A 14,981-nucleotide genomic window follows, 5' to 3' on the forward strand; every position below is an offset into this window, starting at 1 on the left:
GGTTTTAATGGCACATCAGCAACTAGGGCTATAATGTGCAATAAAAATGGTGTTAACTACTCATAACAAATGAGTTTGTTAAAATATATATCATTACACAAAATAGTGTAAATAGTAAAATTGTTTTTTTATTAGAATTAGTAGAGGCATATGATGCAAAAAAGAAAGCTTACAACACAGCATCAGCTGAGGAGGAGGAAAAAAACTTCCCATATCACCTATCCATTCTCTCCAATAGTTTGTCTAGTTCATCCTTGAATTTATTTAAGCTATCAACTTTCACAACAAGAAATGGAAGCTTGTTCCAACAATCAATCACTTGCGCTAAAGGAAAACTTCCACGTGTCTAGTCTGCAATCGTCCACCCTCAACTTGAATTTATGACCCCTCACATGCATAAACTGAGCAAGAAGAAGAATCCCATCAGCATTGAGCTTGCTCAAACCATTCAAAGCCTTCAACACCTCAATCATATCACCATGCACGAGTCTAGTCTCCAGAAACTGCAATTTGTAGAACTGAGCACCTCACCAATCTCATTGCCCTTCTTTGTACTTGTTCAGCAACTATACATCCTTCCTAAAATGAGACCTCTAGACCTGTATGCAGTATGCAAGATGTTGTCTGATCATTGCCTTATAAAATGGTATAATCACTTCCTTATCCCTGCTAGCAAAATTCCTGTATATCACTGACAAAACTCCATGAGTTATATATTGAGCATTGTCCCTGAGCATTGCCAACAGGCTGTCCTGGCAGCCTGTTGGCAATGCTCAGAGAACTTCATATCTGACTCCACAATTACCCATGGTCTTTTTCATTTTCCACTACCTGAGTATAGTTCCACATAGTTGGTATGTTACTGCTACCCATATATTCAGTACATTGAATTTGTCAATTTCAACTTTAAGTTGCCATTTCTCAATCCACCTGCTTAACTTTTCTATATCCTCTTGCAGTACCATACTGTTATTATTATCATTAACCACCCTGCCAACCTTTGTATCATCTGAAAACTTAAATATTAAGCCTTCATGAATAACATTAATAAGTATAGACTTCTTACTGATGCTAACAATACTGTCTTTGAAAATAGAATTTTCAGACAGATTTATTTTTTCCTATCTTCATAAAACTTCTCTGATGAGAGCTGCTGGATTTCATTCAGAATTAGCCCAAATTCTCTACTGCATTTTAAAAAAAAATTTCAGAAACTTGATTTAAGTAAATTTTTTTTTAAAATCAGGAAGTGGTGTAACGATTTAAAATACATACAAAAGAATGGCAATTTTTTGCTGTGCCCCTGATCAAAAATGTACCTCTGTCAAAATGAGTTGAATTGAGTGCGGCACTGAAAGAGGTAAACTTTTACAGGAAATTCTTGGTTCAAACTCATGCATAACTAATAATTTATGACTTCACTAGCATTTCATAAATTTATAGCTTATTATCAAATTAAAACTTCATATTTATATTAAATCATTTTAATATTAAAAACTATTGTAGACAGGCTTACCTTGTTTGTCACCAGTTAAGACCCAAATCTTAATTCCAGCTAAAGCAAGATTGGCAATAGTGTCAGGAACACCATCTTGAAGTTTGTCTTCAATGGCTGTGGCACCAATTAATGTCAAGTTCTGCTCGATCTCTTCATAGATTGCATCAACTTTTTCTTCACGGTTTTCTAATGAAGTGCTAAAATACATAAGAATTTGTTGAATGTCATGATAGGTCACTTATAAGAAAATTTACAGAATTAGTCTTATGTAATTTTTGAAATACATTACATAGCTTAATCAAATGAAGGATAATAAAATGCCATTCTCACTTCAAATTGATTTAATACAATTTTATGCAATTTAATGCAAATTTTATTACTATTGAGTTACATGATAATTTAGGCATGCCCAATGGAGCCTATGCAGAAACACAGGAATTACTAGGAATAACTGAATTAAAATTATATTACTAATCAGACATTTCACAAACTAAAATTCTTTGTTTATATCATCAGTGAAAAATATTCTAAAACATTCAAGTCTGAGTGGAAGCACTGGGATATGCTGGCATTTTCTGTAGTTGAAGATGCCTGGCTGGTAGGATTGTTTATGTCAGTCCTGCTTGAAGAGACTGTTGTGGGGGGGGGGAGGCTATGCCAAGACTTATTGAAAAAATTTACTTGGTTGTTTTTAATCAGAAGTCTCCTGAACCTGTTGATAGCCCTGATGAAGGAAAACCCTACGTCTCCATAACCTGTGTTGACCTCCAGAAAATGCTGAATTTCAAAGTTCTAAGTCTGGTTTCAATGGAATGTAGGGACAGATCCAAGGTGATAATTTTCCTGAGACTCATGGATCCGCATTAGCATTAGTACAGGCACATGATGCAAGAAAGCATCATGTACCTGTACTAATGCTGTGCTAAGCACTGCTGCTCCTTCCCACCTGGCTACGGAGGCGCCCCTGTAATTACTTGTGTCACCCTTTGATCCCCCTCTGTGAATTGGAGATACATTCGCACATCTCCGGTCCATGGGAACTTCCCCCGAGTCCAAGTATGCTCTCATAATTATGGCTAAGGGTTTGCTTACTTCCTTATCCACCCCAGGTGCCTTCTTATGTTTAACTTCAACAATTTCTCCTCCACTTTGCTCTCAGTTATTACAAAATAATTTAACTCCCTGTTAGAGTTTGATAAATTTCTGGCCCTCTCCTCCTTGAATAACTCCTGATGTGTGAATGTAGATGTACTCATTTAGTTTGACAGCTTTCTGAGAATGATCATCTATAGTCAAACCATTGATATCAAGCAGACCAATCTGATTCATCCCCTTCCTTTTAGAGTTTATATAAGTAAAGAAGTCTTTGCTATTTTTCTTTGCATCCTTTGCCAAAGATTTTTCATAATCTGCCTTTGCTTGCCTAACCTCCTTTGTGACTTGATTACAGACTAGCTTGTATCTACCATAGGCTTCTGTGTCACCTGACAATTTATGTGCATCCCATGCATTTTTTTTCTCTGCCACGAGTCTCGTTAGTTCATCTGGCATCCATTTGGGTGGGCCTGAACTTAGAACAGTATTTCTTAGTTGGAACAAAAAGCCTAGTATCTTCCAAGATTACTTCCTTGAATGTTTCCCATTTAGAATTTGCTGTTGATAACATCATCAGACCTCTTGACACGGCACCTTATCATCCTGGAAGATCCCATTTCTGTTCAGAAAAAATGCAACATGGCAGAGTACATGGTCTCCAAAGATCTGCCAGTAGACCTCTCCAGTGAAATGTTTGTCCGTACACACCATGAGTCCTAGTTCTTGCCAGCAAAAGACGATTATATTAAGCAACTACTGCCACTTTCCTGGATAGTAGGTGCCATGCACAACAGTTCCATGGATGACATACACATGTCACCTGTAAGCATGTTGCACCAGGTGTTTGGACTCATCCAACCAGCACACTTGTTTCCAGTCCTCCAGTGTGTTGTTGACACCACAGCTTTGACATCAACAATGATTAGTAGTGGGGAGAGGGTATCTCTTGGGTTGTCTTTTGTGGAACCCTATATGTTTAAGTGTGCGGTCAGTGCCATACTTATGAACAGGCATATGAGGTGCCAGCCTCAGGCTTCACCATAGAAGGGGGTCTCACAGTGCCTCTGAAATATCAATTTTTTTTTTTTTTTTTTTAACACCATGATCCAAACTAGGGTCCACTTGTACCTACCACATAAACAGAGACAGGTGAAATTTACTGAAACTGGATGACTCATTTCTGTGAAGAAAACAGATAAATTTCCAAGATACTGGTTAAACAGCCTCTTAATCCTTCAGCAGCCTACTGCAATCAACAGAAGGTAATTCAGAAAATGGTTTACTTCTGTGAAAAAAAATAGGAAGCAGAGGTCTCCCTAATCTTGACACCTTAAAACTTCAACATGTTATTAATTTATTGATATTGATGTGAATTTAGCAATTACTTTAAGTTATAGAATAATAATCATAATAAAATTATGAAATTCTTCATTAATTTGCATAACTAGCTTTTATTTTACTACTATTATATAATACAGGATAACAAACTAAGTGGGTAACATGGTACCTGCTATTTAACAGGACTGAAGGAATGGAAACCTTTCTTAATGAATAATTCAATATTCACCCTAGCACAGAACTATTATCCTCAAAGACAAAACCAGTCATATTTTATTCTTCTTACCAAGGAAGAAAAAAAAAATTGTGCTACTTTTTGTATATTTTGAAGTAATTTTAAAGCAGAAAAATCCTGAAAATGGCATTTAAATAATTAAAAAATAAGGAAGTAAATACAGAAAATATCCTAAATCACATACGCAGCTTGGTGAAGCTTCTCACTCCAGATATCATAAAATTTCTGATCCACATCTTTAACTGCTAAGCAGAGTGTTCGTAGACCTTCTCCAGCAAATTTCTACAAGAAAATTATCCCACTAAAAATTCAAAGTGGCATTAAAAAAATTTGATTATCAAAGTTAATGTAAAAAATACTGCAATTAATCATTGGAGTATATCGGTAATTTGATATCTTCTACGTATCAATTCGATTCTTTAAAGCATACTTGTGATATTGGCAATTAACAAATTTTTTGTTTTTAATTGATAAGAGGTAATGTTTTGCCAAATAAACTGGATCAGAAAGGAATCTAAATATTTTAAACTTAAAACTTGCTAAAAATAGTTTGAAAAGTAATTTTAAATGCAAGTAATTTAATTATGAGCAAACAAGTCATGCAAGCAGCACTGAGGAGAGAAGTCCATATTTCATTGAGAATGGTACCATGTTCTGTACATATATAATAATGTTTGCATGTGCTCATAGATAGTAACAATGCTGGGGAGGGTTAACATATTCACCCTTATCTGCCTGCCTCCAGTCTTTCTCTTTTAGTAATAGAAGGATGTTTGTAGTGCAAGAACATGTACAGTTTATCTGCATATCTACTGCATATTATTTGTTTGTCTGTGTTTTGCTTAGTATTGTATTGTTAAAATGTTTAAACAGAAGTAAAGGGAGTGTCAGATTTGCCCGACAATTTCATCTACATGCGTGGATGGTTTTACTACAAAAACTCAGAGGAAGAAAATCTATGGTATTACTAAATGTGCATATTCTCTGTACTTTGGTTGCAAGACTGGTGATCAGAACAAAACTTTGGCACCATATGTGCTGTGTTACTAGCACCACAAATTTGAGGATGTGGCTAACTGGGAAAATTAAAACTACGCCATTTGTTGTTCCCTGTGGTGTGGCGAGAACTGACACAACCACACTGATGATTGCTATTTCTCCATGGCAAAAATACCAGAGATGTCCAGAAAAACCAAGCACATCATCAAATATCCTAATATATCATCTGCAATAAAGCCTGTTATACATAATGAAGACCTGACAATACCGAGATCCCCCAAAATTATGGGATAAAGAATGATGAATGTAGCAAAGATTCTTTTGTTGCAGACATTGCTGGACCATCCACTTGAACAGATTTCAATTACCAACTAGAAAATTACAATGCACCATGCTTAAGAGTAGGAGACCGGCAGAATTACTTAACAAGTACAGGTCACTGTTGAACAAAAGCCGAGAATTAGGGTTGAATTTGAAAGTGTCTGCAATTCTGCCCATACACTATAGGAGGGAGTATATGATGAGAGCCTTGTCGATCAATTCGGCCCTGGAAAGATTGTGCAAGGCTCAAGGGGTAGAATTTTTTTCAGGCTGGACTGCACTTGTTAACAGGAGAGATTGCTTCTACAGGGATGGGATACACTTAAATAGAAAGGGTGCAAGAATATTTGCTGATGCTATCGAGGCAGTGTTAGGTGGGTCGGAAAACTGCTAGCTTGGGGGGAGACAAAGACCAATAGATTGACAGTAGCCACTGGCAGAGGTGAAAGAGATTCTTGCACTGCTTCTATTAGAATGAGCAGAAGCCTGAAAAACAAGATGCACGATATTTCAGAGACTGCTGGGAGCCATTGCGGTACAAGTAAACACATGGGTTGTGTTAGGGTAGCTAAGAATAGAAACAGGTGCAGGTATACTTGCGTGTACACCAATGCTAGGAGTTTAGTAAATAAATTTGATGAATTTGAGGTATTGCTCAAAACATCAAAGGCAGATATCGTTGGGATATCAGAGCCGTGGTGTCACACAGATATAAGGAATGCAGAACTGCAATTTGGGGAGTACAACGTCTACAGAAAGGATAGACAGGATAGGAAGGGAGGAGGGGGTTATGCTATTAGTTAAGAAATACATAAAATCCAAGGAAGTGAAGCCAGTGGACATCGCTGGACAGTGCAGTGTCGAGTCAGTTTGGTGTGACATAAGCATTGGGAGATCAAAATTGAGAGTAGGAGTGTGCTATAAGCCTAATGACTCTGATGAGTATAATAAGAAACTGTACAGGGAAATAGAGTGGGCCAGTAAATCAGAGAGAGTCTTATAATGGGAGATTTTAATTTCCCAGATATTGACTGGAATTTGGGGGCTGGTCACTCACACACTAGCAGGGCTTTTGTGGATTTAATTGGATGATTGTTTTCTACATCAGCATGTTCGGGAGGCAACTAGAGGGAGTAATACTCTTGATTTGATTATCAGCAGTGATTCTTCATGCATTAAGAATCAGCAGATAAATGAACCACTAGGTGGGAGTGATCACAGTGTGCTGAAGTGGGATTTACTCAAAGAGGTAACTACCATTAGGGGTAAAGGGAAGGGTTATTGCTTCCGTAAAGGCGACTACGATGGACTGAGACAGTATTTAAATTCTATACAGTGGGACCAACTGATGATGTTACCAACAGCAAATTCAAAATGGGAAGCATTCAAAGAATTAATCTTGGAAGCTACTAGGCTTTACATACCAACTAAGAAATATTGTTCAAGGTTTAGGCCAAAATGGATGTCAGATGAACTAATGAGGCATATGGCAGAGAAGAAAAATGCATGGGATACTTACAAATTAACACATGACACAGAAGCCTATGATAGATACAAGTTGATATGCAACCAAGTTACAAAGGAGGTTAGGCAGGCGAAGGCAGATTACAAGAAATCCTTGGCAAGGGATGCAAAGAAAAACAGCAAAGAGTTCTTTACTTATGTAAACTCTAGATGGAAGGGGATGAATCAGATTGGTCCACTTGATATTGATAGGTCAACTGTTGATTATCCTGCTCAGGTAGCTAACAAACTAAATGAATATTTTGCATCGACATTCACACATGAGGAGTTATTCAGCGAGGGGAATGCCAGAGGTGTATTCAACTCTAGCAGTAAGCTACAGAATCTTGAAATAACTGGGAGTAAAGTGGAGGAGAAACTGTTGAAGATAAACACAAGAAAGGCACCCGGTGGATGGGATCTATCCAGTTATATTAAAGGAGGCAGCAAAGGAAGTAAGCAAACCCTTAGCCATAATTATGAGAGCTTCCTTGGACTCAGGGAAGGTACCCATAGACTGGAAATGTGCAAATGTGACCCCAATTCACAAAGGAGGATCAAAGGCTGACACAAGTAATTATAGACCTGTGAGCTTAACTTCTGTTCCAGGAAAATTAATGGAGGCACTGGTTAAAGAAGCACTGCAGGATCATTTAGACAAGACTTCAGTTATAGCTCGGACACAGCATGGTTTTGTTAAGGGGAAGTCTTGCCTGACCAATTTGATTGGATATTATGATGCAGTCACAAAAGAACTGGATGCAGGGAATAGCTTTGATATTATATACTTGGATCTTAGAAAGGCTTTTGATACTGTTGCACATGGAAGACTGCTACACAAATTGGAGCAGTGTGACATTGGAGGCAAATTGCTGCTATGGATAAAGGGGTGGTTGAGGGGGAGAAGACAGAGAGTGGTAATCAATGGACACTGCTCATCGTGGACTAATGTTATTAGTGGAGTCCCTCAGGGCTCAGTGTTGGGTCCATTATTGTTTTCTGTATTTATAAATGATATTGATGATGGTATATCAAGCTTAATGTCCAAGTTTGCAGGCGATACAAAGGTTGGCAGGGTTGTCAACGACACTACTGACACTATGCTGCTGCAACAGGATCTGGAAAGGTTGAGCAGATGGGCTGAGAGGTGGCAAATGAAGTTTAACATTGACAAATGTAAAGTACTACACATGGGAAACAGCAACCCCAGAGCAACGTATCAACTCTGTGGTACTACACTGACAGTGGTAGAGAATGAAAGGGACTTGGGGGTGGTTGTGCAGGCAGATATGAAGTTCTCTGAGCAGTGCAGACGGGCTGCAAGAGTAACTCATGGAGTATTGTCAATGATATACAGGAATTTTTCCAGCAGGGATAAGGAGATGATTATTCCCTTGTATAAGGCAATGGTCAGGCCACACCTAGAGTACTGTATACAGGTCTGGAGGCCTCATTTCAAGAAGGATGTAGAGCTGTTGGAATGAGTACAGAGAAGGACAACATGGTTGGTTACTGAATGGAACAAAGGGGTGCTCTTACGAAGAAAGGCTTAAGTTTTGCAAATTACAGTGTCTGGAGACTAGGCACCAGCGAGGTGATCTGATAGAGGTGTATAAAGCCTTGAATGGTTTGAGCATGCTCAATGCTGATGGGATTCTTCCTCTAGCTCAGAATAATCACCTGAGAGGGCATAAATTCGAATTGAGGAAAGACAGATGTAGGATAGACGTGCGGAAATTTGCCTTTAGCCAGCAGGTGGTTGGTTGGTGGAACAGACTTCCATCCCTTGTAGTGGAGGTTGATGGCCTAAATAAGTTTAAGGCTCAGCTGGACAGGTATTTTGAACGAACAGAGGGGTGAAGTGGAAGTGGTTTTTTTTTTTTTTTTTTTTGGCTGATGCTGCATAAGCTTGCTTTCTTGCATCAAATGCCTCTACTAATGCTAATTAAGAACTGAATGACTCAGTTCACACATACTGTCTTCTGTAATGAAATATTTTGAAAATACTTTGCGATGGTTTTAATATGCTTGAAGAAGCAACTAAAATTACGGTACAGTCAGTCCTCGTATAGCACGATAGTTGTGTTCCTAGAAACCCTCGTGCAATGCAAAATCATGCAATATAAACAACAGGCCCTATGGGAAAAATAGGGTTAGGTGCTGACCACCCAAGATTGAACACACATTGGTAACCAAAACATTACCAAACACAATAAATAAAATACGTATTTTATAACGATTAAAATACGTAATAAAAAAATAATAATTTTTATATTTTTTATTATTATTATATTATATTTTATTATAATATAATAAAAAATAAAATAATAAAAAATACGTAAGTATTTTTTACGAATAAAATACGTATTTTATTACGACTATTACGTAATAAAATATTGCTAATGCTTTTGCTTCTATCGTAAGCAAACTTGTTTTTTGTTTGATTTTCTATCCAAACAGATGATAGCCTTTCCATCTCTTCCAATTCTTTGGGTCAATCTAATGGATTTTAATTACACTTTGAGTTGTTCCTGCTATGAAAGCATTTTTATTTTCTCCATATTCTTTGTAATTCTCGGCGTTGCCTCATTTAGGTCTGTAGCACGTGCAATATCACATGGTCTTTCATTTCGCTCAAAGCATTTCACAATTTCATATTTTTTCTCTATCGACAGAGGCAGACTGGCCATAAGCCTTAACGGGGAAACCCCGGTGGCCAGTGTGATTTTGGCCATAAACCATAGTATGAGGCCACTATATATTTTCCCGGGTAAGAATTTTTGACCCAGTCCGCCTCTGTTTATTGATATTGTCTTTCTTTTTCTCTCTGAATCTGCAGTGTCTTCACCGGGATGCTTCCTTTTCACACCTTTTAAGTATTTTACTCATTTTTAGGGAATAAAGCACAATTACAAAACGAGGAGGCATGCTTGATGCACATAAACAAAGCTGCGTGCATGTAGCAACTGAATAAACAACACCGTAAAGGCAGAGATACACTATTAACACCTCACATTTTACTATAGCACATTTCTAGGGGTTACTACCATAAAACAATAAAAACAATTTCCAGTTGCGTTTCTGCTAGTGGAATCTGTATAAACTGGTAGTAAACTCGGTCTAATTGCATTTGCGATTATACCAATAGCTGGAATTGTGTTGGTTTTTACGTTATTATGGTGAAATGTGTTTCCCCTTCACTAATAAAAAAAAAAAAAAAAAAAAAAACAACATTAATACATTTTCAGAATCTTCTCTTCATTCCTATCGTGTTGCGTTCAGTTGGGGTGATTGCGCGTTCGACTGCCACTTCTTGTAAACATAAAGGCGAATTGTGCATAAGCGAATTCGGTTCATGTTATATAAGATATCGTTCCCCTATTTATAAATCGTGTATGATCGAATTCGTGTAGTGTAAACACGTGTTATACGAGGACTGACTGTATATTGAATGCATCAAGGTGTTTTCAAAGTATTTCATTATAGAAGATGGTACGATTCATCTATTACAGAAGAGGGTAGGATTTATTGATTCCTCAAAATTAAGTTTAAAAGCAGTTTTGCTACATAATGAAAATGCATTCCCATCAGTTCCTCTACTTCATGCTGTTGACTTAAAAGAAACATATGAAAATATGCCCAAGATCCTGAGTGCAATAAAGTACCGTGCCTTTGCTTGGAATGTGTGTGTGTGTGGTGATCTTAAGATAACTGGATTACTCACTGGTCTAAAAAGGTTCACAAAATACTGTTGTTTTCTGTTTGTGGGACAGTTGTGCAACAGAAAAACATTGTGCAGCAGTGGAAAAAGAGGGAGGAATTTTTACAAGGGGGAAGTAATATAAAATATGTTCCACTGGTTGAACCAAAAAAAAAAAGTTTCTTCTTCCATCTTTGCATATAAAGTTTGGATTAATGAAGAATTTTGTTAAGGCTCTAGACAAAGAAAGGAGTGGATCCTGCTACTTAAGGGAAGTGTTTCCCAATTTAATGAAGTGGTAAACACTAGCAGGTTGGCAATTGTTTAAGACAATTGTGCATGGATTTCTTGAAAGAAGGAAAGAATATAATTGTAGTAAAATAAATTTGCTGTTTATATTCCGGGATGACCACACAGTCAGAGGAGTTCCCAAGATAAAGAGAATACAAGAAACTGCACTCTGGTGTCAGTATTCATTCATTCCCATCTATTTTTTTTATCTCAAAATTTGGAAGGTATAAGTGATGAGCAAGGGAAACACTTTCATCAGGATATAATTCATCATTAAAAGGTCACTAGGATGCTGCCATGAGGAGAGATTACTGCTGGTTTCTTTCTAAGGAAATAGAAATGTATGTAGTACATTATATGTTTGATTAAAGTATTTTAAAATGAATAAGACTCATTTTTAAGATGGCATATGTATTATTGTATGATACACGAAATTAGTCAATTATTAAGTTACTAAAATTTCAGTATATCTTGCTTCTTCCACAAAATTCTTCTTCCCAATTTAATAAAAATTGCAAGTAATGTTGGAGATGTGATACAGACATAATTTGTGTATTTTTTGAAATTGGCAGATCAATTTCCTCAATTTGCTCCAGGGGTACAAAAAAGTTTTTTTTTTTTGTTCATTTGCTAGTGTAATTAACAATGCAGATAAGTGAATAACATACTAATGTAATTCAAATAGATATTTAAGTTTCACTATTTTGTGGACATACAACAGGATGCCAGCTAATGAGTTAAAAGGTGTACCTTTCCCATGAGAGGGATGAGCAAAGGTGCCTGTGTAGCATGGACGTCATAATGGGCAACAGCAAAGTTCACCTGTGTATAAACGCAAATGTCTATGGCCTTCAATCAATGGAACCACACCACATTTTAATCCACTGAACTCACAAAGGTGGAATATTTAAAGTATTATCTATGAACTCGACATGGGGAACAAAATTTTTAAATCAACTAGATGACTGTTATTTGTATCAACATGTCAGGGAAAGTACTAGAGAAAAGAATATCCTAGACCTCATCATCACACATGAATCAGATGACATAACAGGGCTGACAGTAGAGGAACCAGTAGCAGGAAGTGATCATGGAGTTCTACGGTGGATGATGACGAGAGAGGTAGCAGAAGTAAAAGGCAAAGGAATGGGTTTTAATTTCAGAAAAGGAAATTACGATGCCTTAAGGTACTACATGGCCTCTATTAACTGGGTAGATATCGCGCAGAGAATGAATACAATTGAACTGTGGTACGCTTTTAAAACATTAATCACAGATGCCTTGAATGCGTATATACCATTAAAAAAATATTCCACGAGAAGGGTTCCAAGTTGGATGAATAGTGAAGTTGCCACATTACTTGAGCAGAAAAAGGTGGCATGGAAACGTTACAGAGCAATAAAAAGTACTGAAGCCTATAGCAGCTACAAGGTGATGTGTAATAGAGCCACAGAAAAGGTTCGACAGGCAAAGGCAGTTTATGAGAAATCACTAGCAAACAGAGCAAAGAGGGGGGATAAAGAATTCTTCACATATATAAATGCCAAGAAGAGCAGGACAAACCAGATCGGACCTTTACGTAAGGGAAAGGGGATAGTAATAAATACACCAGCTGCCGTTGCAGATGAACTCAACAGTTATTTTGCATCGATATTTACAAATGAAAAGCCTTTTGTGGCAATGGGAAATTGTGGGAGCGAAGTTAAAAAATATGTAATTAATGATATTGAAATTTCGCAAGATTATTTAATGAAAAAACTTTCAAGCCTACAGACCAGTAAGGCTCCTGGAGTTGATGGAATATACCCTATAATCTTGAGAGAGGCGGCAAGCGAGTGCATTGAACCACTGAGGCTGGTTATGCGAGCATCACTAGACTCTGGGGAGATTCCCTTGGATTGGAAAAGTGCAAATGTATCTCCGATACATAAGGGTGCTCTAAAAGTGAAGTGGGAAATTATCGACCTGTCAGTCTGACTTCAGTAGTAGGGAAAATCATGGAGGCAATGATCAAGGGTGGAATTCAGGATCATTTGGATCGAATTGAAATTCTCAAGGATACTCAGCATGGTTTTGTAAAGGGAAAATCATGTTTAACAAATCTGGTTCGCTATTTCGAAAGGGTCACTCATGAGCTGGATTTAGGGAATAATTTCGACATTGTTTATTTAGATTTCAGCAAAGCTTTTGACTCAGTCCCACATGAGCGGTTGCTTTATAAGCTGGAACAGGTTGGAATCACTGGGAAAATCCTTAGATGGATAGAAGGATGGCTTCAGGGCAGGAGGCAGAGGGTTGTGATAAATGGCTATTCCTCAGATTGGGTTGATGTAAGAAGTGGGGTTCCCCAAGGATCAGTATTAGGACCACTGTTGTTTTTAATTTTCATAAACGACATTGATGAAGGGATAGAGGGCGTGATGTCTAAATTTGCAGATGATGTTAAAATTGGTAGAGTAGTTAATGATCACTGTCAAGCTGAGCTTCTTCAGAGAGACCTAGATAGACTTCAAGAATGGTCAGAAAAATGGCAGCTGTGCTTTAATCCAACAAAGTGTAAGGTATTACACCTGGGAAACAGTAATCCCAAAATAACTTATTCACTTGGTGGAGTTCAACTAAACCCAGTACTGGAGGAAAGGGACTTGGGTGTTACGATACGGTCAGACATGAAATTCTCTGAGCATTGTAAACAGGTTGCAAGGAAGGCCCATGGTGTCCTATCGATGATCTATCGAACTTTTGCAAGTAGAGATAGGGACGTGATAATCCCATTATATAAGGCTTATGTTAGACCACACTTGGAATACTGTGTTCAAGTATGGAGACCGCACCTAAAGAAAGACATCGAGCTTCTTGAAAGGGTGCAAAGAAGGGTAACTCGCCTGGTGAGATCGGCAAAAGGGCGTCCTTATGAAGAAAGACTTCGAATATGTGGGTTGCAGAGTTTGGAAACTAGACACCTTAGAGGAGATTTGATTGAGGTGTTTAAGGCTCTGAGAGGCATCAGTAAAATGAATGAGGACGAAATTTTCAAGATTATAAATGATGCTAGAACTAGGGGACATAAATTCAAGTTACGGGGGGAAATGTTTAGATTGGACTGCAGGAAGTTTTATTTTAGCCAGCGAGTTATAAATTACTGGAATAAGTTGCCTTCATGGGTGGTAGAGGCCGACAGTTTGGGGAAATTCAAAGGTCATCTGGATAGTACTTTCGGGTAAGGGAAGCGCATAGGATGATAGGATTAATTTCCTTTTTATTTATTTTTTATTTCATTTTATTATTTTTATTTATTTATTAATTATTATTATTTATTTAATTTTTGTTTTTATCATTGTTTTGTTCGGATTTTTTTTTTTTTTTTTTTTGGCTGGTGCAGCATAAGCCATAGGCTTTCTTGCACCATACGGCCGTTACTAATACTAATCCTAACTTATTAAAATTTTTGGAAACATATATGCCAGCTCTTCGCAATGCATCAGCTGAGAACCAGTACACTGCATAACACACTTCTTTCTAGAGTGATATAGTTTGTATAGTACAAACCAAAACTGCTTGAATTTTCTGAAAAGAGCAGAGATTTCTCCATCTCAAATAACCTTAATCTGTGAACCAAGGCATATAGTGTAATTACATTTTCTCTGATGATATGTGTTATTAATTTTTTATGGATAATAAGATAGTATCATAAATCTTTCTTCACCAAAGATGAAGAGAAATCACAATCTGCCTACTACATACAATTTTATTTGTTTAAATAATTGTTTAAATCTGTTAATACTTTAACAGATAATTAGATTGTTCTATTGAATACCTCTTTATGTTTCTTTTCTACGGGGAGAATCAACATATTTTCAAAAAATACAGTAATGTAAATATAACAAAACATATATCATTTCGAACTGATAAGAAAAAAAAAAAAAATATCTCTGATAAACAGAATTTTTTAAATTAATAAAAATCTTTGCACACTCAGCTAAATAATCATTATTGTCATA

General features: G+C 37.0%; 1 protein-coding gene across 2 annotated transcripts in view; it reads right to left on the bottom strand.

Moving 5' to 3' along the window:
- Positions 1-14,981, bottom strand: part of LOC150079820 (phospholipid-transporting ATPase ID-like) — a 194,797-nt gene that overhangs the window by 21,366 nt on the left and 158,450 nt on the right. For both annotated transcript variants that reach the window (XM_090383847.1, XM_090383846.1), the window contains exons 16-17: positions 4,351-4,448; positions 1,517-1,695 (exon numbers count right to left, since the gene is read on the bottom strand). In XM_090383847.1, coding sequence (XP_090239973.1) covers positions 1,517-1,695; positions 4,351-4,448 — 277 coding nt within the window. The remainder of the gene's footprint in view (positions 1-1,516; positions 1,696-4,350; positions 4,449-14,981) is intronic.

The sequence above is a fragment of the Mastigoproctus giganteus genome, chromosome 10 (assembly GCF_048544385.1).
Source record: "Mastigoproctus giganteus isolate SK-2022 chromosome 10, ASM4854438v1, whole genome shotgun sequence".
NCBI classification, from domain to species: domain Eukaryota; kingdom Metazoa; phylum Arthropoda; class Arachnida; order Uropygi; family Thelyphonidae; genus Mastigoproctus; species Mastigoproctus giganteus.